Source organism: Thermobia domestica, chromosome 13 (genome assembly GCF_964235325.1).
Source record: "Thermobia domestica chromosome 13, izTheDome1.hap1.1, whole genome shotgun sequence".
NCBI classification, from domain to species: Eukaryota; Metazoa; Arthropoda; class Insecta; order Zygentoma; family Lepismatidae; genus Thermobia; species Thermobia domestica.
This window is the reverse complement of record NC_137466.1, coordinates 98,156,341-98,181,905: the sequence shown is the minus strand read 5'-3', so window position 1 is coordinate 98,181,905 and position 25,565 is coordinate 98,156,341. Positions and strand designations below refer to the sequence as shown.

The following is a 25,565-nucleotide window of genomic DNA, read 5'->3' as shown; positions in this document are numbered from 1 at the left end:
TCAATAAGATTTAACATAGCTGTAAATATGTCTCTTCATTTTCTTTCTTACCGCATTTCATTCCAATCATATCAAATCTCACCCGCTTCATACACAAATTTCTCTTATCCTCCTCAAAAATGTAAAAATGTACAACAGATGGCAGCACCAATCACTTATATTCTGCACAGAATAATTCAAGTTCTTTATCAATTCTATATAATTTTCTGTTATCCATAAGCATATAATAATAGTACAATCACAAGCGTCAAAGGGTATATATAAAACATATATACTTTACATAAAAACAAACACTAAAATCAATTTCTCAAAGTTTTTATATTTGGCAATAGCCTAGTAATAGAAGCTTCAAGGATCCAGGAATGCCCGTTATTCATTTCTTCGTTTTCAAAACAGCATGCAGGAAATGCTGCCCAATTTTCCCGCTACTAATTTCATGGCGCTGTAATCGCAAATCTCCAATGGATGTAGTGACGTCAGCGGTAAGTAAATATTATATTATTTATTTCAGTCAATAAAAATAATTAAAGGGTTAATTTGATATAATTAAATAGTACTATAAGGTAATAACGGTACGTATATCATCATACGCGATTACATTAATTCTACGAAATCATCTTTAATTGAATAAATTAATAGCAATTTGATTAAAGGGGTAATCATTTTGATAGGAGATTGATTAAAGGGTTAATCATTTTGATAGGAGTTTGATTAAAGGGTTAATTAAATTGATATCAAAATTTAATTAAATTATATCTTACAATGTTGCATGTTTTACACTATAAATATACAAAATATAGGGAATTTCAACCCTTTAGGGCATAATTTGGCAACACCGCAACGCTAAAAAGCCCGTAATACAGCGTAAAAGGCCTCGATTAATATAATATCGCCTCAGGGAGGTCAGATTTGGGAAAGTACCTACTTAATATGTGTAACAGTCTACCATTCTCTATCCGGAGATCCAATTTGGTGGACAATCTTCACAAGCAGTTGAAAATTTACCTCAATAGTATATACCTTTCCATCGTCTACATTGTCTCTGTACATTGCGGATATTCTGTATCTTAATTGATTCATTGAATTGGTACCAACAATCAAGATTTCACATGCATACTAAGTTGATCAAGGTTTACAACTCAGTGAGTTTGGTCATTGTAAGATGAGTTTCGTCGATAATGTTTTATTGAGATTTCTTGATTTCACTAAGTGAAAGCTCCAAATTTCATAGTCAATAACTTAAGAACCAAAGTTTCTGCTCACTATAATCATCAATCGCGCTTTAGTGACATTTCTTGATTTCGCTAAGTTCAAACCAAAATTTAATGGCCAATAACTTGAGAATTAAAGGCCTGAGCACCATAATATTTCATTTGCTATCTAACCCTGTTAAGGTATATCATCACATGAAGTTTCGTCAAAATCGGATGAATTCCGTTGATCGAGTTTTAGTAAAATTTGTTGACTTTACTGAGTGCAAATATAAATTTCATGTCCAATAACTTAGGCGAAACCAAAGGCTTACCCACAATAATATTTCATACGAGTACTAAGCTCGTCAAGATCTTATCACCAGGCCACTTTAGGTCAAAATCGGATGTTTCATCGATCATATACGGTCTCTAGGCTACTATTCTCATGATTGACTTTTCTTTAAAGAAATAAAATCAGGACGAAAAAGTTCTTTATACCAATATACAGTACTAAAATTGTATGTAGGAAATATAAGAATTGTGATAAATACAAGATTATATAATATATAAATTCTACACATACCATTACATTCGGAAATGGTTAATGTCAATAACGTTACTTGAAGCTACTTTCTTAATTTTATGCGGATTAATGTGTTAGTAGAATATAAGGTTAGCCTGGACTAATTTTAATCTAACATACCATACTCACACAATCTTTCGATATCACATTTAATGGACCCTGCAATCATTAATGTGACATTACACTCAAATCACCAATCTGGCATCACGCTAACTCAAGCTCATGGTCACTTTCTGAGACTGAAGAAGAATGAGCGGAGTTACCAAGCAATGAAAGCCGAGCTGAGTTCGGACACCATTGGTCTTTCTGTGTCTATACGCATAGGATCTATTGCCCTCCCTGCTAGTTCAGTGTTCAGCGCACACGCCTTTGGTGCACGGGGTCTTGGGTTCGATTCGCGGTCATTGAACGTATTTCATTGGTTCGAACTCCACCTTAAAATGTAGGTTCAAATCTGACATAGACTTGGTGCTGAAAAGGAACACAAATAAACAAACATGGGCTTACTTAGTCTTTGTGAATTATAAACTGTTTTAATTTTAAGAGAATTATGTTAGTTTAAAGTAATATATTTAAAAGAATATATATAATGTAAAATGAACACCCAAATTCAGGTAGAAGGTACATTCTTTTTTTCTCTTATATTTTTTCTCTCTCCGTCCCACCTTTAACATTGATACTTTTCTGGCCATCGCCTTGAATTAAGTTATGTCAATATAAAAAGTTATGCTGGAAAAAGGGTATTTATATACACGTTTACGTATAAATATTTTCTTCAGCGCTCACCCCACTTCACACGAGGACATCGCTTGTCTTTGCAAGGGCAGCTTAAGAATATTGCGCTGGCGCACAAGTTATGTGTACCTGTAACCGGTGTGTCTTGAGGGTCGGCAGGGGTCCTGAACCAACAATGTCTCGTCTGTTCCCAGTTATACGACCAAACTCTTGTGTCGTTTTCTGATGAGCCTTGTTCGTGGGTGGTGTCATAATTCCAGTATCAACAAAGGCAAACCTAAAAGAAAATAAAACTAAAATAACAGCGTCCTTCGTAGCTAAAGAATTTATGAAAAATGACAATCGTCTAACGTCCTGTTACAAACAACGACACGTTTTTCGATCTTGAAGAAGCCTCTCTCCCACAATCTTATGTCTATAGCTAACAGCTGCGGCAATGAGTTCGTAAATACTTGAATACTTGTGTAATCTTTGCCGCCTTGAATATATTTTTTTCCATTGTCTCCTAAACATGTTATATAGGTATTCTTCGAAGAAAGATTTTTCATACAAACATGATTGATCTGGTGAAGAAGGTTGCTGTCTTTCAGTTTAGCACTGAAGAAATGAATTTAGTTCACCTCTTGTTTAAGTTAGGCATCCTGAACAGTGAGAAATTATACGATTCGAAATGGAGGAGGGGGGGGGGGACTGTAAAAAAGTAAAAAATAAAATAGGATCAAACCTAAGAGTTCGAAGCCTAGTTTCGGGGATAATCTCGAGAAAAAATCGAGGGCGAAAGGCAAAAGCCACGGAGCAGCTAGAACGTTCTTTTCTTTCTTAGTATGTGCAGTTGCAAAGAGCACCACTTTTCTCACTGCTGTTAGTCTAGTTTGGAAAGTTGACAAGGAGTGTTTGTATTGTGCTTCTTACTTTGATTTTGCATAGTAAATAGATTTAATGTTAACTTGTTACGTATTGGCACAAAATTGACAAAACAGCTCGAATTTTCATCGTAAAAAAAAAGAAAGAAAAAAAAAGAAAAGAAAAAAAATGAAGTGTTAACAGCCCAGCGCTGTAGGGACATTTGTGTGCATTTCGTTAGAGCAACAACGGCATAGGACAACAAATCCTTCAAAAAGCTGGAGCAGTAGGTTAAATTGAAGGATTAGGAAATGACATCCGAATGCTAATATATATAGCTAGCTCTCATTCTGAAAAGATGGTAAAGGAGAAACGTAAAGTATGTTAAAACTTAGATGAAAGGATTGTCCAATATTTGGCAAATGAAATTGAGAAAGACAAGGAATATATTTTAAGACGTATAGGATATACGACAAAGCTGAAGACGAATCTGGAGTATTTTTCTGGCAAGTGATGTATGACAGGGCTCCTCTGGAGCCACCTGGGTCAGGGCGTACGTAGGTGGGTGAGTTCTAATGGCCCGGGCCCTCCCCGAAATCCCGACTTTTCTGTAAATTTAGGCTAATTTTAGGAGTAATTTTACAAATATTAATATAATTTATCCTCATATTGAATTTGGACCCCATTCTGAAAATCTTTAGAGCCCATCGAAATAAATTTCTCCGTACGTCCCTGACGTAGCTACACGACATAGAACATTCAATATTTGAAATTTTAATTTCATTTCTTCCATAAGGCTGGGTGATAACCACAACTGGAAATTCAGTATCGGATCATATGTAGGGTTGCCATAAGTTTTTGATCCAAAATACGGACAAGCCTTAAAATGGCGACCCATCAAAGGAACACAGAATAAATATTTTGAAATTCCTTACCTAAAAATCACCTTTTTAGGTTATCACACAATTTTGTACTGTAATAGGCCTGTTTAAAACACTATTTGACTAACATGTTTTATATTTTTTTTTCACTAACACAAATGTAATAAATCATGCCATTAAATTACGTATATTAAATCTAACCATAAGAATTCTGGAATGGAAAAATGAGACATTTATTACAAACATAACCTACTTTATTAATACTAACTAAAATATGTTATATGATGAAAACACAATTCTTTTCATCCGAAATTGTGGTGATTGCCGACTCCGGACATTTCGGGCAGCTCCAAAACCTATCAAATACCGACATTTTTCTATTTCATGCTTTGCACACACGGAAAAGAAAGTATTTGACAGTTGACAAAATTTCTTTTCCCAATAACTCGGGAACTAATGAATTAATTTGGATCCTTTTGTCATTATCCTTAGAATAGTTATAATTTGATAACTTGCCAAAATCGGTACTCTAATAGGTTAATTTATTCTTGAGTTATTAGGAAAAGAAATTTTGTCAACTGAAGAATAATTTCTTTCGTGACTACGACACGGACACGGACACAGACTCAAAAATACAAACAGTCCGTACAAAATACGGACATATGGCAACTCTAATCATATGAATTATAATTGTAATTGTAATTATAATTAATTTACAAGTGAAGGTCTTTGGAAACCAAAATCGGTTACGAACAGAGCTCCTTTAGAAGAATCGTAGCTGGTTCTAAGTGGTTCAAATGTAAGAACGATTAGTTACAACTAAATCGTCTACAATGTCAATACGATACACAGGAACTGACCACGATAGCATAATTTATTTATTATTTACTTCGTTCGTGTTAAGCTAATTACTTTACTTCTCGATATTCATTGATTGACTGCTTGATTTTATATTAATGTCCCTTTCTTATATCATCCGAGCTATCTGTTTAAAGTGAGATACAAAATAAAGAAGAGTATTATCTAGAAATGTATTGCCGAGTTCAGAGCATAGTATTTCGAGCTCTTGTAATGAAATCTGAATGCTTATATCAGGGAAGTAGTGTTGCCACGAGACGAGATAAAAAAAAAAAGACTTTTTCGACTCGTCTAGTAAATTTTGCAGAAGTCTCGTCCGTCTCAATTCGCGAAGGATTCTGTCTTGTCTCGTTTCGATTCTCGAAAAGATCTTCTCGGTCTCGTTTTGTAAATATATGTAGACCCTACTCGACTTTTGGAAGTAGTCTTGGTAGATATTTGCACTGTTAGTAACAAGAAATTTAAATACTGTGTGTATCTGTTGGATAAAAATTAGCATTAATTTAAAAAGATTCATATCACCCATGTTTTTTAGTCCATTAAATATTAATTCATGTAGAAAGTAGGCTGCCTTACTTTTTAATATAGAAATAATTTCCTTATATTAACACAGAATAACTGCATATCATATAAATATAATAAGCAGTTAAATAGTATTGCATAAATACGAGGCGCATTCAAGTTATAACACCTTCATTTTTTTTAGGACTGGTAACAGATAAAAACGTGCCATTTATTAAAAGAAAACGCAGGCATGTATCAGCGCTTGACAGAGATGACAGCATTGTGCGGCACACAGAACTCTAGCGACAGCGGTGAGAGTGATGTCTACTATACTCGTTTTCATTACAAGAACAGCATGTAGTCATTCGTTTTCTCCATTTGCGCGGTGTGACACCGCTTGAAATTCATCGCCAGTTGAGTGAGACATGTGATGATGGTGTCATGCATGTGTCTAATGTGAGTGCAACAATTCAAAGAAGGAAGAACGTCGAGTGCCAACAAACCAAGACAATCTCGGCCTCGAAGAAGCCGATCTGGCGACATGATCGAACGAATGGAGAAAATTGTATTGGAGAATCGCCGAATGACTGTGGAACATATCACCTCCAAAATTGGCATTTCCGAGGAATCTGTGCACACAATCCTGCATAAAGACCCGAAAATTCGAAAAGTGTCCTCCAGGTGGGTACCACGAATGCTGACAGACGACCACAAGGCTGCGTGATTAGCATGTTGTCAGGCAATATTGACGCGAGATGACAGCATGAATGAAACTCTCTTTTCATCTATCGTGACAATGGACGAGACACGGATGTCATTTTTCAATCCTGAAACGAAGCTGCAGTCTCCTCAATGGAAGCACACAATTTCACCCCCCCCCAAAAAAAAACCGGGTAAGCGCCATTGCTGGAAAATGATAGTTGCTATATTCTGGGACAGTGATGAAGTAATCAAAGGACACTACTAGACACTATTATGACAGGTGCATCGTACGAGGATGTTTTGAAGAAGGAGCTCCTTCCAGAATTGCGTGAAAAACGACCGGAAAAGACTGAACGTGTTATCTGCCACCAAGACAACGCACCAGCGAATCGGGTGAACGTGACGCAGTGGTTTGTTCGTGACAACAACTTCGAAGTGATTTCTCATTCTCCTTACCATAGATGTTCATTTTACTTCGACCTCACTCACCCTCGCCCTCGCAGTAGCAGTTGGCCCTCGCCCTCGCGAATGGAATTGTCCATCGCCCTCGCCACCCTCACCCTCGCTGTCGAAACTTGTGCTCGCCCTCACGCATCCTCGCCCTCGCCGTCGAAGCTTGTCCTCGCCCTCGCGCACCCTCGCCCTCGCTGCCGAAACTTGTCCTCGCCCTCGCGCACCCTCACCCTCTTCGTCGAAGCTTTTCCTCGCCCTCGCGCACCCTCCCCCTCGCCATCGAAGCTTGTCCTTGCTCTCGCGCACCCTCACCCTCGCTGTCGAAACTTCTCCTCGCCCTCGCACACCCTCGCCCTTTTCGTCGAAGCTTTTCCTCGCCCTCGCGCACCCTCACCCTCGCCATCGAAGCTTGTCCTCGCCCTCGCGATAGGAGTTGTCCATTATCCTCGCTCGCCCTCGCCTTCGTGCTCAAAACTTTTCCTCGCTCTCGCGCACCCTCGCCCTCATATCATTGAGGGCGAGGGTAATTGAGGGTGAGGAGGCCTCGAGAGGGCCTCCTTCGTGAGGATCAGAGCATCAATTATTCAATCTATTTGTTGAATTATTTCCTTATCGTCAGTGGCGGATCCAGGGGCGGAGGGGGGGGGCGATCGGGGCGATCGCTCCCGCCCAGAAGAGGAAACTTCTTTATTTTATATATACAAATAAAACGCATCCCAGAGTTTGGAGCTCTTAAAAGTAGCTCTAAGTAGCAGTATTACAATATACCACCCCCACCAGAAGTCCATCCTGGATCCGCCCTTGCTTAATATAAAGGAAACTAAACATATCATCGTATAACTTACTGTGGAACACCTAAAATGGAACAACTGTTACAATGGAGACCTCGGTCGATAGTGACGTTTACATCATTTATCAACAGTATCCAATGCCTTTACTTCAAAATGTTCCTTGAACTACGATGCAAGCATAAGTATTCAGCCACACAAGGGCGGCTCTCATGAGGGTGAGGGTGAAATCAAGGTTTGATGAGTGGCGGTAGAGTGACTGCCGCGGACTATCTGTCAGAATTTGACAGTCAACACGTTGGCCATCCCTGATGTATGTAGCGTAACTGAGGAATTTGAACAAATTCAAAGGGAAAGATCTAAAGAGCTTAATTTTGAAACTCCGTCAGCAAACAAATAAAATACTTCAGAACACTATTGTTGAATTATCACTCGGAAATATATACCCACTCTAACCTATAACATGAATGACTTCATTGATTTGAATGTGAATCTAAGTTAATTGGTATTTTAAAATATAAACTGAAATGTGTCAATGTGCTTGTAAGGTTAATTTCGATGCTCAAATATTGTTAATATTCACCACTAATAGAGATACATTTGTCCTACCTTAACAATGTTAAAATTTTTAATTTTTTTCAATAATTGCCATAAATATGAAACTTTGTCTTAAGAAACTACCCTAGGGGCCAATTTGTGCACTTTATCACATTGGTCTTGGTTCATTTTTGGCAGCTATCATTGTTGGAAAGTTTATATTCAGTAATTCCCACAATTATGAAATGATATCTTTCAAACGTTGTCTCAAGGATTCCTTACACTACAAATACGTAAAGGCAAATGAAAAATGAAATCTTTAGTTTAAGATCCCACGATTATGTAAGCTAAATGCTAAAGGAGACAGAAGTGAATGATGAAAGAAATAGTTGAATGAGAATGTGGTAGGAAACTGGAGAATTCCCAGAAAACCCACGAACACGATGTCCTTCACCACGAACTTACTTGGAGGAATCGAACATGTAATCCTTCGAACAAAGGTAATTTCTCTATCGCTGAGCCACCGTTTCTCCCTAAATGGCACGCTCAGAGCTTAGCGCCTCCAGGGGCCTTGGAAAGATTATCGAGCCTAAAATGATTTAGCACTGACTTTTATAAATCCACCAATTCAACAATCAATAATGTCGTGCAAACTTTAAGATTGTAGTAATGAAAGAAAAGATGAAATCTTTAGTTTAGCGCCCCAGAGTTATGTAACTGCTAAAGGAGATGGATGAAATTGCAAGTGAATGATGATGAAAGAAATGGTGGAAGTAAGAGAACAAACCTTTATTTTCTTTAGCACAAATAATTAAATGTGTAGATTAATTGATTTCCAGAAATTTTATTATAATTAGCAATTAAAAACTGAAAGGGAGATCACAAACTTTTCTTGCCCAGGACCTCGCAACAATTTGTTACACGCTGCCATACATCATTAAAACAGGAGTAGAGTGACTGAATTATTTTTCTCTTTGGTTGAAAAGTAATAATGCAAAACAAACAATTATTGACTTAAAGAGATAGGATAGTTTAAAAATTCTGACTGGGGAATAAAATCTACGTCCTACGATTATCGCAGTCTTGTAGCCAACCTGGAACGAAAGAGATTCAGCCCACTGAAGATTCTTTGCGAATATCATTTCAATGTGAATTTCGAACAAAGATCTAAGCTTACCTTCATGCTTACGTTACGTCAAACAACTAACATATAAGGTGGAAATTATTCAACTTTTTTCATAAGATGTAATCCAGCTGACTAATTAAAATTTTATAAGCTTTATATGTTATATGTTGATTGATTAAATGTTGCACCTGATAATATGTAGTCGTTACTGCGTGTTACATAGTATTAGCGTGTGTAATGGTTGTATGGGGGAGAGGAGTATTTAAACGCTAATATTCTAAAGTGAAATATTTACATAAAAATTAGGATAATTAAACATTTTCAATAACTCCCTCTTAGACTTCGACTCTGGTTATAGGTCGATTACCGGTGATTACTGAAAGTTAATGATATTGAAATATACAAAGGAAGTTAGTATAGTGTCTAGCAAGCATGTCTGCTTTGCAGCAAGTCTCAGGTTCGATTCCCTTGAGTGAAGTTTGAACGGATTATGGTGGTTCGGATCCTACCATAAACTATAGATTCACGTACCATTTAGCATCGGCATCGGTGATGAATTATAAAGGGACATTAACTGTAATACGTCAGAATACAGACAGATCGACTGATTCCCAGATATTCATAAGCATAGATGTTCATTTTACTTCGACCTCACTCACCCTTGCCCTCGCAGTAGCAGTTGGCCCTCGCCCTCGTTCACCCTCGCCCTCGCGAATGGAATTGTCCATCGCCCTCGCGGCCAAAACTTGTCCTCGCCCTCGCTGCCGAAACTTGTCCTCGCCCTCGCGCACCCTCACCCTCTTCGTCGAAGCTTTTCCTCGCCCTCGTGCACCCTCACCCTCGCCATCGAAGCTTGTCCTCGCCCTCGCGCACCCTCGCCCTCGTGACCAAAACTTGTCCTCGCCCTCGCGCACCCTCGCCCTCGCGGCCAAAATTTGTCCTCGCCCTCGCGCACCCTCGCACTCGCGGCCAAAACTTGTCCTCGTCCTTGCGCACCCTCGCCCTCGCTGCCGAAACTTGTCCTCGCCCTCGCGCACCCTCACCCTCTTCGTCGAAGCTTTTCCTCGCCCTCGTGCACCCTCACCCTCGCCATCGAAGCTTGTCCTCGCCCTCGCGCACCCTCGCCCTCGTGACCAAAACTTGTCCTCGCCCTCGCGTCACTGTGGGCGAGGGAACTTGAGGGTGAGGATGCCCTCGAGGTGAGGGCCATCCTCGCGAGGGTGAACATCTCTGCTCCTTACTCATCAGACCTGGCTTCTAGCGACATTTGGCTGTTTCCAACGATGAAAGACATTCTCCGTGGTCGCACTAGCCGTGTCGCTATTAAATCGGCGATTTTCTAGTGATCAAAACAGATTCCTAAAGAAGCGTTCGCTGCGGCCATGGAAAAATGTGTATGGCTACAGAAGAGTATATCGAGAAGTGACATGTTTCATAGTTTTCGTATGATTGGTTAGTGAGAGAAAGAAATAGGACGTATTATAACTTCAATGCACCTTGTATCATACTTTAAGTCTAAATAACTAAATCATTTAATGATATATGACGAGGTTTTAACTTCGGACCTTCACAATATTTTTTTTCTAATCTATTTACAAGGAGTTAAATATTCAGAATGCACTTGTATTTAGAAATGTTAAATTATAAAGGAAATAGAGTACGATTGTAATGTATTAAATTGCGAGATCTATATACAAATCATATTTATAATTGTAGTGTGTTGTGTAATTACTTGTGTATCTTTAAACGTTTACAAATGTTATGTACTTTCATTGTATTTACAACCACTGTACTAATTTATAGTTTTTATACCATCAATCATGTAACAATTAAACAGTGTTTGAGACCTAAGATTTCCGAGAACTAGAGCAGTGATTCTCAACCTTTTTTGATTGATTCACTGAACGTTCAGGACATCGTGACATTTTTAATATATTTGTTAATAATAATAATAATAATAAACTATTATAATAGTGAAACATATTAGTTCTTATAATGACTCAATGTAGCATCGCTACCGCTAGAGTGTTGACTGGTGCAGTCTGTCACAAAGTTAACTAATTATTATCAAATTCTTCATGATTTTTAAATTCTAAAATTTCGCGACACACCTTAGTGAACTGGGTGACACATCGGTTGAGGACCACTAAACTAGAGTATTTCCCACTATACGAGAATTACAAAATGCAATTATTGGCTTTTCCTAGAATTGACAAGAAAATTCTTGTCTCTTGAGTAACACTACAATAAATAGATGTTTTGGCAGTTCAAGTGAATGTAATTGATCAAGTATGACAATATCTGATTTTTCTGCAGGGTGCGTTGTAGCACAAGTCATACTTTTTTTTATGAGGGAGGTGTTCTGCATTGCCTGTAATCCTATAATAATTTGAGTGTTTTTATAAATCATGTCAAATTAACAAAAATGTCTATAATTTCAATTAGATTATAAACAGTCGAAATTGACATAAACTACATATAGGTAAAAAGTTGAAATGCACTGAATAATAATAATAATAATAATAATAATAATAATAATAATAATAATAATAATAATAATGATAATAATAATAATGTTTGAAATGTTTATTGGGTACAAACAGCTTTACAGCCACAAAGTGCCCCCCCAAAAAAGATTTATACAAATATAGGGCGCATGCATATAGACACAACATACAAGTGAAAGCATACAAAAAAACATACAATGGCTATTACAAATGAAAATACAATTAAAGTCATAAAGAAAAAGTATATAAGCATAATTATCATCTCAAGTAACATCTCAAATAAAATACACTCATTCGTAAGACTAAAAATGATAACAATAAAATGAGTATACAAAAGAGTAAAGAAATTGCATATGACATATTAAAAAATATATTCAAATGGCACCTTACAAGTTAAACAGGAAAACATTATAAATTTTTTAGAATTTTAATTAATTGTGAGTAGATTTTAGCAAAGTTACTTTGAAAGATATCTAGAGCATAGTAATACTTGTTGGCTGTATCTATAGTTTTATAAATTGAACATTTCAAGGTAGAAACATTCGAAACAAAAGGTGCAAAATTTCTGACATTGCGATATGGAATTTTTATGGACCATAGACCATCAATAGAAAAAACATCTTGAAGAATATTATGAAAGAAACTCAAATCAAAAATACACCGTCTATCAGTTAGAGGTAACAGATGAAGCTCTTTAGATATGCAAGACAAGCTGATATCTTTGAAATTTTTAAACTTCCATCGTAACCACGCTAAAAAATTATTTTGAACAAATTCTATAGCATTTATAAAGTACTTAACTTCACTATTCCAAATAACAGTGCCGTACTCCAAATGGGAACGCACGTTCCAAATGTATCGAAAAATTGCGGCAAATCCATTTTAACATAGCTAAGTTTTTCCTAGCCTTAGAAGTTATTACCTGTAAATGCTTACCAAACCAAATAATAGCTTGTTATCTAAAATTACCCTAAATCCTTGACATAGGTTCCAAAATCGATTCTCTGTTTACCGACTGTGTAGTTATATAAAAGGAGATCCGTTTTCCTTGAGAAAGTTATACTTTTAGTTTTGGTAATATTCAAAGGCAAAAAATTGTTTTCAGACCACTTGACAACTGATTCAATATTCTCTTGTAAAGTAACTTGATCTTGAAGGGTTTTAATTTTCTTAAAAATTTTTATGTCCTCGGCATACATCAAATATCTACAAGTTAACTTCTCAGATAGGTCATTTACATACAGCAAAAACAACAAAGGACCGAGATTGGAACCTTGAGGTACACCAGATGTTATATTGTAAATAGAAGACATATAACCTTTATACCTTACTTTGAATTTCCTTTATTTAAGTACGAATCTATCCACTTTATTATTTGATTCGATAATTTGTACTTATAAAACTTACTTATTAATAAGTGATGAGGTAATTTGTACAAGCTTTGGCAAAATCAAAGGAAATAACATCAGTCTGACCAACCGATCGAATAACAGAAAACAAACTATGAACAAAGCATGCCAAATTTGTAATAACTGATTTACCATTTATAAACCCATGTTGATTTATCTCTAACTGATCACATACAGCATTATACAAGTAGTTGTACATTATTTTTACAAAAATTTTAGGAATAACATTCATTATAGAAATTGATCTATAATCATTAATTTTGTCACCTTTAGTCTTGGGTATTGGTGTTACACCTACAATTTTCCAAGCTTCAGGATAAATATTTTCATTTAAACTCCACTTAAACAAGCATGCTAACACTGGTGAAATTCCCTCAGCCACACCTTTTATAATAAAAACAGGTATTCCATCTATACCAGGCGCAGATTTAGTCTTTAAGGATTTAATAGCTTCTCTTACAGCTTCCTCTCACAGACAGTTTCTGGTGATGTTGAATAATTATTTGTATTACTAATAATTGGAAATGTCTGGTAGACTGATGCAAAGTACTCTGGAAATAAATTTACCAACGACTCACAGTCAGTAACCAAGAATCATTTACTACAATTCCAGTTGCAGTTTTGTTTTTGCCCTTGGACACATATCTCCAAAATTTCTCAGAATTACTATTTAATTGATTTTCCATTTTAATATAGTAAATACGTTTGTCATATTTTAATTGGGTCTTAAAGGCCTTGCGGTAATTGACAAATAATAAATAGTCTTCATGATTTAATGTAATTTTATACTTTTTTGTGCGCTAAATTCTAAGCTTTTAATAAAGAAACAGTTTTTTTTTTTTTTTTTTTTTTTTTGAGTACCAACAAGGATATTTAGATGTTCTTGGCCTAGATTTCGGAATGTTTGTTTCCATAGCTAATACAATTGCTTTTTCAAAATCCAAAACAGCTTCAGTTATATCTGGTTTTAACAAGATATTATACCAATCAGTGTTAGCTAGTTATTGATATAATGCGTAATAATCACCTTTAACAAATTGAAAACGTTCAGAGAACTTATTTATTTTACAACCTTTAGGTAAAAACACAATGGTTTCAATCGGATAATAAAAAAGTATCAGGATGCATCATGCACTGATTAGTTTTTCTCGACATAGAAATAGCATTTGTGATAACAAGATCAAGAGCAGAAACTGAGGGTTCAACATACAGGTTAGTATTTTCAAAAAATAAATAAATAAATAAATAAATAAATAAATAAATAAATAAATAAATAAATAAATAAATAAAAATAAATAAATAAATAAATAATAAAAAAGACAATTGCTGAAACTTCAATTTGGAATAATAATGTATTTCTGGAAGCTGTTCATTATTTAACCAATCAATTTTGGATATGTTGAAATCTCCAAAAATCAATATATCATTTTCCAGAGGATTCAACCTACTAAAAATGTGGTTCAGGTAATTTTCAAAATTCACAGGGGAAAAGGTTGGTTGAAAATAAACACACGATATTAAGAGATAATAATAATAATAATAATAATAATAATAATAATAATAATAATAATAATAATAATAATAATAATAATAATATTTCTGATGTGAAATCTTCAATTTGTACGTACAAAGTATAAAAGCAAAGGAAAAAGAACCTGTCATTCCAATGACATGTATATTGCTCTTGTGAATAAGTTAGTTAGGAAATGGCTGTTGCCACTGATAAATGTCGATCTGCAGAGCAGCACAAGATATGAAGATATGTCAGTGTCACATTAACATGACTTTATACATCTATGAGTGACGTAAAAGAGCAAAACTTCTCCACTTTTCTCTCCTCCCTTGTAAAAGACGTGGGGGTTACTTACACATTCTCAAAGTGTACCGCAACGGAACTCAAATGTCATCTTGGATTCCTGCCGTGAAGCAAGTTACGGGATGCATAACCAAAACAGACAGACTTGAAAAAAAAAATCGTTTCGGTTCTCACGATCTTCCCTTCAAAGCATTTTGTTTCTTCTCGGAAAAGCAATAATATATTTAATGTCCTTTATGGTTACATCCATTCACTTGTTTGATACCACCATTGATAAATAGGCTATATGTACTTAAGTGTAAAAGTAAAATACACTTTTAATAGCGAAGACAACTGTGTTACATGTTTATTATTATTATTATTATTATTATTATTATTATTATTATTATTATTATTATTATTATTATTATTATTATAGTAGTAGTAGTAGTAGTAGTAGTAGTATAATAAATTCACATTTACCATATAAGGTTATGTGTTCTATTCCCGTTGGGAAGTGTGTACTCCAGTACACTGAAACATTTGAGAGCAATGAGCTGATAAAAGGGAAATAAATGGTGATGAAAGCACTAAATCGATGGAAAAGTAAGAATCCCGTGATTTGGTATCAAAAGTATGATCCAGTCGGTCCCGGTGACGTGGTCGTACAATTCAGCTCTCTTGTAGTAGGCGCTATAATGTGGTGGGGAACCTCTTATACTGTGTGAGTTGACCTTGCTTAAGGGTCTGTGCACCCGCCAACTCCATCGGATTCAAGCCCTCGTAATGGTGCAGAGCGCACGTTAATCGTGAATAGATCAGTTAGGGGTGCCATTTATTAGTGCAACTGCAGTGAAGCAATTGCTCCCTTGAGTTTGATATATATTAATTAATAGTATAGTAAGATACTAGTGAAAAACTCGATATATGCATAAGACCTTGCCACTTTCTCTCCCAGAAGCAGGGCCTGGGGCCCATTCTTACTAACCATCGGTGCTGCTTAACGACTCCAAAAACAAAACTCAACTCAAAAGTATGATCCGTTATGCCAAAAGTGAGTTCTCTACCACTAAGCCACTCAGAAGCCTTAAATCCCACTGAAGACTGACTTATCCTATGGTTCATTTGTAGTTAGTATTGGGTAGGGTTTGGGACTCGGAGGGTTTGTCGGACCATTTTCAAACGTTATTAAACGAAATGTTATACATGTTTAGCTAATTAAACGTTTCGCAAAACATGATCTCTAAAACGTTAAATAAGGAACACTGATACTAAATTATAAACAGAAGAAGCACGGTGCCTCAATAGTGCTTACTTCTGGAGCGTCCCTGGCCTAGTAAATTTGTGGTGGACAACATCGTGTCCGTGGGTTTTCTCGGGGTACTCCATTTCCTTTCACATTCTCATTCCACCAATTGTTCCATCATCATTCACTTGCCTTAATCACCCGTCTTCCTTAGCCTAAAGGCAAAATTACATGTCGTTACACTGCAATATTTAAATTATAAACATTCGCTTGGCATTATTCGTATAATCATAAATTATAGAAACGGTAATACTAAATTACAACATTCACATAGCGTTATTCGTACAATGTTAAATGAGAAACACTAATAATAAATTATAAACATTATTTGTATGCGCGTAATATCAAATTATAAGCATTTGCATAGAGTTAACCATAAATTGCTAAATAGGAACACTAATGCTTTATTGTAAACATCCTAATAACGTTATTCCTAAAATATTAAATAAGAAACAGTGATACTTCGATATATTGTAAACATATGCAAAACGTTAGTCATAAAACGTTAAGCAAGGAACACTACTACTGTACTCAGTGTTCGAAGTGGAAAAAAAGCAGAGGCGGTAATGTTTTATTACGATTTTGACTCGACATACATAATAACTGAAAACCATTGGAGAGCTTCTCTGTAGTAACGGTGGAGGGTATATGGAGATACTTTGATTCCCTGCCAACAAGTTTCTGAAAAAAAATAAAAAATATCTCCTTATGTTGTATTATAGAGAATTATATACGAAAATACTCAAAAACTGAGTTTCTATATTAATAATTTCGTACGGAAAACTCCCGGACCCTTACTCAACTCAGGGGTAATCCAAACTCCCGGAAGATCCGACCCCCACAGCAGACAACTCCTAAATTCGCCCATGCTCAAAACACATTTATCTATATGCATTAAGGAAGACGATACACGTACATAAGAAATTTCAATATGGCACATCAAAATATGTATACTAGACGAATTTTTATGAAGACACCTCATTTCAAAAACAAAAGGTAGGAAAAAGATAACAAAAATGTCCGTGTTGTCAACTTAGAAATTATTTCTACATAAGAAATAAAATCTTCGACATGCAAAGTTATTCATTTACTGAGTATAAAAAGGATTTATTAAAGGTATTTAGCATCTACTCTCCAGTGATGGTATGTCTTGATTACTGGAAAACCAGAGGAGGCCGCATACCGTCTCATTTCGACCACTGACTGTACTATATTATAAACATTCGCATTACGTTACGAAACATTGACTAAAGTGTAGATCTACTAATCTATAGTAAATATTCACAAATACTTATTCGCAAAACGTTAAATAAAGACTACTTACACATATACGTTCACAGTACCTCATTCGTGAAACGTTAAATAAGGAGTACTAATATCTGTAGTAAAAAAATAGTAACTCTATAGTACTACATCTCACAACGGCCTTTCGGCTGTTTGTTAGGTGATGACGGGATAAGGTATGTTGATTCACACTACCGGCCGTCGCAGTAGCATAACTAAAGCCTTGGGGGCTCTCCCGCAGACAGCGTGTAGTGGGGTCCTTTCTCTACTTCCCACTTCACGATTTGGGGGCCCTCTGATGGCTTGGGCCCCCGCAATGCGGGTCTGCGGGGCCATTATTTACACCCGTGGGCTGTCGTATGACTTTCTAGACAGTAGTTGACTACCCTTTCATTCAAGAGATTGCCCATTTGAATATATGACAATTGCGATTGTGTGAAAGCCCGGGACAATTACGATCACATATTTTTTAGGGCTATTTCAAAACTATGTTTTGTGACAATTGCGACCACGGTGTTAATAATCTTATAGATCTGCATTAAATTAGGATTAATAGTTGATATCGTGGCTAAATACTATTGAGTTAGGAAATTACTCAATAAATATACTTGTATATGACAACTAATACATGGTTAAGAAGATTACCCCAATATCATATTTGTTGTGTTTTTTTGTTTACAAAACCGAGTGAGTGCATTTTGGAGAAGCCGTCAGTTGGTGGCTAATAGGATCTCCGAATGTTTTGCAACGCGCTTGAGAGTATAAGTGAACAATTTACGTAAGTTTATACCATTCATGTTGACTTCGAGAATACCAAGGATGAAACGAACGTATTTCGAGGATGACGACTAGTTATTCATCCACGGTGACGATCCACTCCCACGGTGGGAAGTTAGAAGAATTCTTGGATTACTGTGTACATGAGTGGTTGGAAAACGAGGATATTCCTGTGAAGATGTGAATTTGGTACTTACAAGCGGGAGACGCTGGATTAATAATGAGGTAGAAGGAATAATAAGACAAATACCTTACTTGGTAGATCCCATCTGAAGATCCAAGATTTGATTTCCTGTCTCAAGTAGGAAGCAGAAAGCACGAACGTGAGTTTGTGAGAATGATACTTAATCTAAAGCGCATCAAAAGAAACAAAGGATATGTAAAGATAGAAGGGGGAATTGAGAGAATCATTCAGGAGTTTTGAGATTAGCGTTCCTTTCAGCAGCGAAGCTATAGGGAGACGGGACCTACTGATTAACCTTGAATCCCAACCACATGAGCTCCCGCCGGAAATCGAACCCGGGTCTCCCACAACAAAGACACGTCACTAACCGCTTAGCAACGAAGGAGCTCAGAATCGTTCAGGAGTCTATCGATGAGTTAAGAAAAGCCTGATAGTTCTGGGCTACGTTCAGAAGCTGAATTAGTGCATAATCTCCGGAGAAACTGATGACGGATGATGATGCTGATACATCATTGTTCACATTTTGTATAATAATAGTAGACGATAAGTAAGTGTTGAAAACAAAGAAGACTGCGAAGTAAAAATCAACACTTTCATTTTAAACGTATCAAAATAATTGCTCATTAGTTCGGGATTCCATCTCAGGCTTAGAAAAAAATGCCAGCAATCGGCATTTAATTATTGATGATAATATATGACAATAATAATTTCACAGCAAGGAATCTGAATAATATTTTGATATTTTCAGTTGATTGCAATTGTCACTGGAATCTCCAAATTAAAATTAACCACTTCCTTGTCGATCGCAACTATTACAAGTCGCAATTGTCGCAACACCGCCCATTCACCTCACGATGCTGAATCACACTACAAACTGAAGTCGGAGCTACACAGAACAGGTATTCATCACTGGGCAGTGTGCGAATTACTGACCAAAATGAAGGGAGAAATTCTCCCTCTGAACATAGTACATCCCCGTAATCAAAGGAAATTATTGGTACGCTAATACACATAAAATTTACGTTATAATGGAAGATATAGTGTATATGTTATTATTTCAGTCCTCCTTTTCGATTCCATTTTTCCATTTTTGGGATCCATTTTTTCTCGTTTTCGAGTAAAAATCGCTTACTGTCAGGGGTATATCCAAGACCTCGATGAGTAGTATGTATGTAGTATCAACGTTGCTGAGTGCAGTTAGCGACAAGAGTTTTTCCGTTTAGTAAAATTTATTTTGGAAACAACGATTGGCACGTACACAACGGTGGAGTGACTGGAACATACAGAAAATTACATTCTTTTTAATTTACTGAAAACTGTACTCAAATTGTCCACCCATTCTGAAGTTATTAACGAAACTAATTTCATCAAACGGAACCAACTTACGTTGCTGACTATATATACGCAATTTTTATTTTTATCCCATTGATAGTACGTAGAATTATTTTTCTGTCTTCTTTAAAATGAACTAAAATTGTATGTGATTTCTTCCTCAAGTCTATTTAATGTCTCTTAGTATTATTATTGTTGTTATTAATGAATGTGTCATTATGTATAAATTTAATGTTGTTTAAATTACGATAAATTTGATAATTAAATATTAAAATTATATAAAAGAAAATCTATTTTTGACAGTTATGGACATTTAAATAAATTTAAGGAAGAAGTAAGTAAAATCACATAATTAAAATTCCAGTTCATTTTATACGTAGAAAGAAGAAAAAAATTAATTGCGCATTTAAATCAATTCGGCTAAAGAAACAAAGATAAGTATAGCTTCCGCACTCGACATTTGATTTATTAATAACGATTTTTCTATTTATGAATTCGTATCTTTTTTTTTTCACTAATCACAGTTCATTATTGTAACTAACTTAACTGTTCACGCTGCTAATTCTTACATAACGGCGAAGTATAGTTTCTACAATACTATTAGAATTTACCTAGGGAAAATATGTAAAGATGAGACATTGCGTCTATATCAATTGACCGATCTTATTGAGATCAACAAAATTATATACGGAGTGTAAAATCTCATGCGTAGTCTTCGAGAAGATATGAAAAAGAAAACCAAAAATTGGTAAACCTCAAAATTGATACAGTACGAGAACCATGTCACTGATTGAGATAAAAATGAAAATGAAATTAAATCTTTCAGTTCAGCCAGTGGCGGATCCATCCCGGGGACGAGGACCTCCAGTTTTCTGAGTGAAGCTATGTTATTTATTATTGAAGCTATTAATTGATTGCTATTATTGAAGCTATTATTTATGTATTTTTGAAAGTCTATAGTAAAATTGATGATATATCTATCATAGTCTGGGTTCTGGTTGCACTCCCCCCCCCCCAGTTTTTACCTTTTAGATCCGCCTCTGAGTTTAACGTCCCAGGATTATATCCTTTAGGCTAAGGGAGATGGTGATAAGACAAGTGAATGAGAATGGAAGAATTGGTGGAATGAGAATGCGGGAAGAAACGGGAGTGCCTCGATAAAAGCCATGGACACAATGTTGTTCACCACAAACTTACTTGGCTGGGGATGGAAGCAGGTACCCGACGCACCGGAGATAAGCGCTATACCACTGAGCCACCGAGCCTCCCCCCCTTTGAGATAAGAACGATAAGGAAATATATCCTCATGAAGCTCTTCATTTTGATACTAGCAAGACGATAGTACATGGTATGGCTAATGTGGTATAGCCTAAAATTATCATTAACTATTAAATTTTAATTTATGTTTAACTAAATTATGGTACAAATATAAGACATACACCAGTCGACAGATTACCTCGAACTGAACAAGATAGAATGTTTAAGGTTAAATTTTAATGTGTAGTTTTTGTAAAAAAAAAAAAAAAAAAAAAAAAAAAAAAAAAAAAAAAAGAAGGAAAATAACTTTCGTGGTGCTAGAAAGTACGTTGTTCGTTTTTACTAATAATTGACTTTTTTTCAGGAAAATTATTTATTCATGTACTGCATACACTGTAAATTAGAAGATTGTTGTATGTTGTTTATTTTTACCTAACGGTGACAGACATACTGTTTACGCACATACTATATTTATAATAACGAAAAGCAAAATGGAAACAAATGGAAGTAATACTTAAATAAGCTGAACGAGCTGGTTTCCATTTTGTTAGTTGGTAATCCTTCCTTTAACAATATCGTTTATTACTGTAACCAAGCGACACGAATCGTAAATATATGAATTTATCTGTACAGAGAAACGATCCATAAAGGGTTGAGTCAGCTATTATTCTTGTGTTCCTCCTGTTGTTTTATACGCGGTCATTGTCATCTTTTTTAAAGACGTGAACACAGAGATCGTGGTCAAAAGAGAGGAAAAGCCTCTTGTATCATACCGGGAATCACGCGCATAATTCTCTGGTTCCGAACTCATAAGCTCCAAGGCATTGGGCGACCAGAAGATGTAGGAGGGCCAACATCACGCAGGGCTTTCAGATTTAAAAGAATAAAAGTTAAGAAGAAGAATAGGAGGAGGGGAAGAAAGCGGAAAGAACGAAAAAACAAAAAGACAAGATAGCATCGACATTACACTATACATGGTGTAAAGGACCTTAAAACTGTCGGATTTTTAAGAAGGTCTCTTTCTCCAGCACATTCCAATACGAATTGGGCCTCCGAGAATCACTTTTCATCTTATTGACCTTTTATTTAACATTTTTCTTCTTCTTTCTCCAAAAAATCAGTTCTGAAGAGGAAGATTTCCCCCGAAAGGAAAATGCAATGCAAATTATCATAGAACTCACTCATGCAGTGTAAATAACAATTCTCCTAAAAGATGGAGGATTACATAGTATGGGTTCAAAACAGTTTACTTTTAAGAAAAAAGAAAAAAAAGAAGAAAACAAAATGTTATCTCCATAATATTCATATATTATGGACAGAACACAAGAGTTGTGCTCACTTAAATCAAAGTTACGATTAAGAAAAACAAAATAATAAATGACCATTCATATCTTCGACATGGGAAATCTCTAGGGGCATTTTTTTTTTTTTTTCGAACTTCTACTGATAAGTACGGAAACTCCTATCATACTGCCGTTATAAGGAAGAATGTTTTTATCCCATTATTCTCACATATATTACAGTGCATTGAATTCCCTCTGAAAATGTTGGAATTTTATATTACAAAAGTTCACGAAGTACTTAACCCTTAGATGACCAATACTTTTTTCTATTTTTTTAAATATAAAACATGGTTTCGTTAAAACTTACTCATGCGGCTTTAGCTTTCAAAGTAATTGCACCAGTAAGACAAATGATACGGTGTTTTGTTTGTAACTGAACAGTATTTTAAATATCTGTACATGTTTTATCGTATCATATTATTATCGGGAATAACAAAGAAAAAAACATTTAAGTTTAATTTTTTAAATGTTCCTATTGGAATTTTTGAAATTTAAAAAAAAAAATCATATCTTCATCAAAAAACCGAAAAAATCTCGGAAATAACATATCCAAATTGTCATCTCTAAAAGTATCATATACAAATTTCAGCTCAAGAGCATTTTTCATTCCGGATATATACACAGTATGTGATATGTAATGACTGGTGGTTGTGGCAAAACGCCTTAAATGCCATATTTTTCATTTTTACAAGAAATAGCGCCATTTTTGTTACCATTGACCATATATGCCATTTTATAATTATTTCTTAAATTTTGTTCACGTTTCTACTGTAAATACAAGTCGCATTATTCACCATTATGGTGGAATTAATATGGAATAAATAGATTCAAGGGGATCCGTTGATATTGGTTTTGAATGTTATTCTGTTTTAACTGTTACTCTTTAAAGTAATTGTATGATTGGGATCTATGTACAAATACCAACTTACACTTCGGCAAACCGTGGAACGTAAAACACAAAGATTTCATTTCATTTTATTCGCTGATTGGAGGGGGGGGGGGGTCAACAATATCTTCCTGAGCCCAAGTCCCGAAGAGATTTATGCATTGCACGAAATGGTTCGTATACTGCAGTGTGATAATATACTCCGACGCTTCTTCTTTCCATTTATTTTTTATATTGGCACTTTTAATGTTGTAAAAGCCTGGAAAAAACTGGAAATTTTGGGTAAAAAACAGTTTTTTTTACCGTTTTTCACCCAAGCGTGGAAAAAAAGGGAAAATTCGGGAAAAATTGAAAATTTCAATTATTTCACTACATTATGCTTTTAAAATGAAAACTATTTTATATTTACTAGTTTACAGTTAAGATCATTGAATACTTACGTTTCTCGTATTAGATTGGAAAAATTTATAATATATATTTTTCCTATTTGCACCACTCCTTGGCTACAAGAAATACTAAAATATAATAAATATAATCTTAGTTAGATTAATTAATATACACATTATTATAATATTAGTACATTAGTACATTATTATAATACACATTAGTATAATATTTAAATTATCTTAAGCAATCTTATGAAGTTCCCGGTTTATGGCAGGGAACGGGGCTAAAATCATTTTAGTTGATACCGGCATGTTAAAATCAAATATATATTTTATGGAGATACGTATCTTCCTTGTGCTGTGTAAAGTTTCCGAAAATTTTGAACCTATTAGAAAAAAATATTTTGTTCGGAAATATTGGCAAAACCCGGAAAATGTAATTTAAAAACTATTTCTTCGCCTGATGGTAATCTTATTTGCTGTAACGTATCTCCATCATATATACATCGAATTTCGCTAATATGAAAACTACTTAAAGCAACAGATTTTAATTTTACCTTTTAGTTTTGTGATTTCTGGTAAAAACCTTCCTTTATTATTCGTATATTTTTGGAACAAATAAAAAGAGAGATAATCTTATTTACATATACACACATACACCGCATAGGTACGTAAATTTGAGAAGCGAGAAATAAATTTAAAAATTTAACATGTGAAACTTACGTTCATTATTATTAAACACTAGCAGAATACCCGTTCTTCGCATGGGGAGAAGAGGTTTCAATTTGGACATAAAGGCTGCCAAAACTGTCATCAATGAACATAGGGGACCCCAAAAACTAAGATTTCGACACTAGTATAAGTTTTTCTCAATTACTTTTACATGTCACCCCCTTTAGAAATACTAATGGGGGCTGAATTTGAATTTAAACGAACATCGGAAGTGTTAATGTTCATCTTAGGATTTCCAGAAACCATCGATTCGACCGATATTGGTCATTTTCGATCATATATATATATATATCCCCTCTCCCCCGCCAATAAGTTACGGGGATGAATTTTTATTTAAACGGCATCGGAAGTGTTACTGTTCATTTCAGCGACCCCCAAAACTATGGATTCTACACTAATATCGGTCATTTTCGATCATATTTATATATATATCCCCGTCCACAAGTTGTGGAGATGAATTTGAGTTTAAACTTCATCGGAAATGTCACTGCTCATCTCAGCGAATCCGAAAATTATGGATTTGACACTAATATTAGACATTTTCAGTCATTTTTATATATCTTTTCATACCCAAGTTGCGGGCCTGCTTTTGGATTTAAACGGCATCGGAAATGTTACTGTTCATCATAGCAACCGCAAGAACTATGGATTCGACACTCGCTCTTAAGTTACAGCTTTCAATTTGGATTTAAACGGAAGTGACACTGTTCATCTCAGCGACCCCGAAAACTATGGATTCGACACTAATATCGATCATTTTGCATCATTTATATATATATATATATATATATATATATATATATATATATATATATATATATATATATATATATATATCTTCCTGTCCCTCAATTTGCGGGTATAAATTTGGACTTAAACGACGCTGAAAATGTCAGTGTTCACCTCAGCGACCCCGAAGTCGCAAGCAAAAATGCTCTGGAGTTGGCATGCACTGTATAATATCCAAGAGATCTAAATGAAACTACAATCGACTTCAAGAATTGATTGAACGTGTAAACAATCTTATTCAAGTTAGTAGCGTTTGACGAAAAATAAAAACGTAGAAAGATAAGATATTCACCAATCAATTGAACTCATTGAGCTGAATTAAATCACATGGGTGAGTATAAATACTCATGCGTAGTTTTCAAGGAAAACGAATAA

The 25,565-nt window shown here is 35.3% G+C and overlaps 1 protein-coding gene across 1 annotated transcript in view; it reads left to right on the top strand.

Annotated features, from left to right (window-relative positions):
- The first annotated feature begins 446 nt into the window (after window positions 1-446).
- LOC145668376 (uncharacterized) overlaps window positions 447-25,565 on the top strand; it is a 233,494-nt gene continuing 208,375 nt past the window's right edge. Inside the window, exon 1 of the mRNA XM_081736161.1 lies at window positions 447-482. Within this exon, the coding sequence (XP_081592287.1) occupies window positions 462-482 (21 nt within the window). The 5' untranslated portion in view covers window positions 447-461. The remainder of the gene's footprint in view (window positions 483-25,565) is intronic.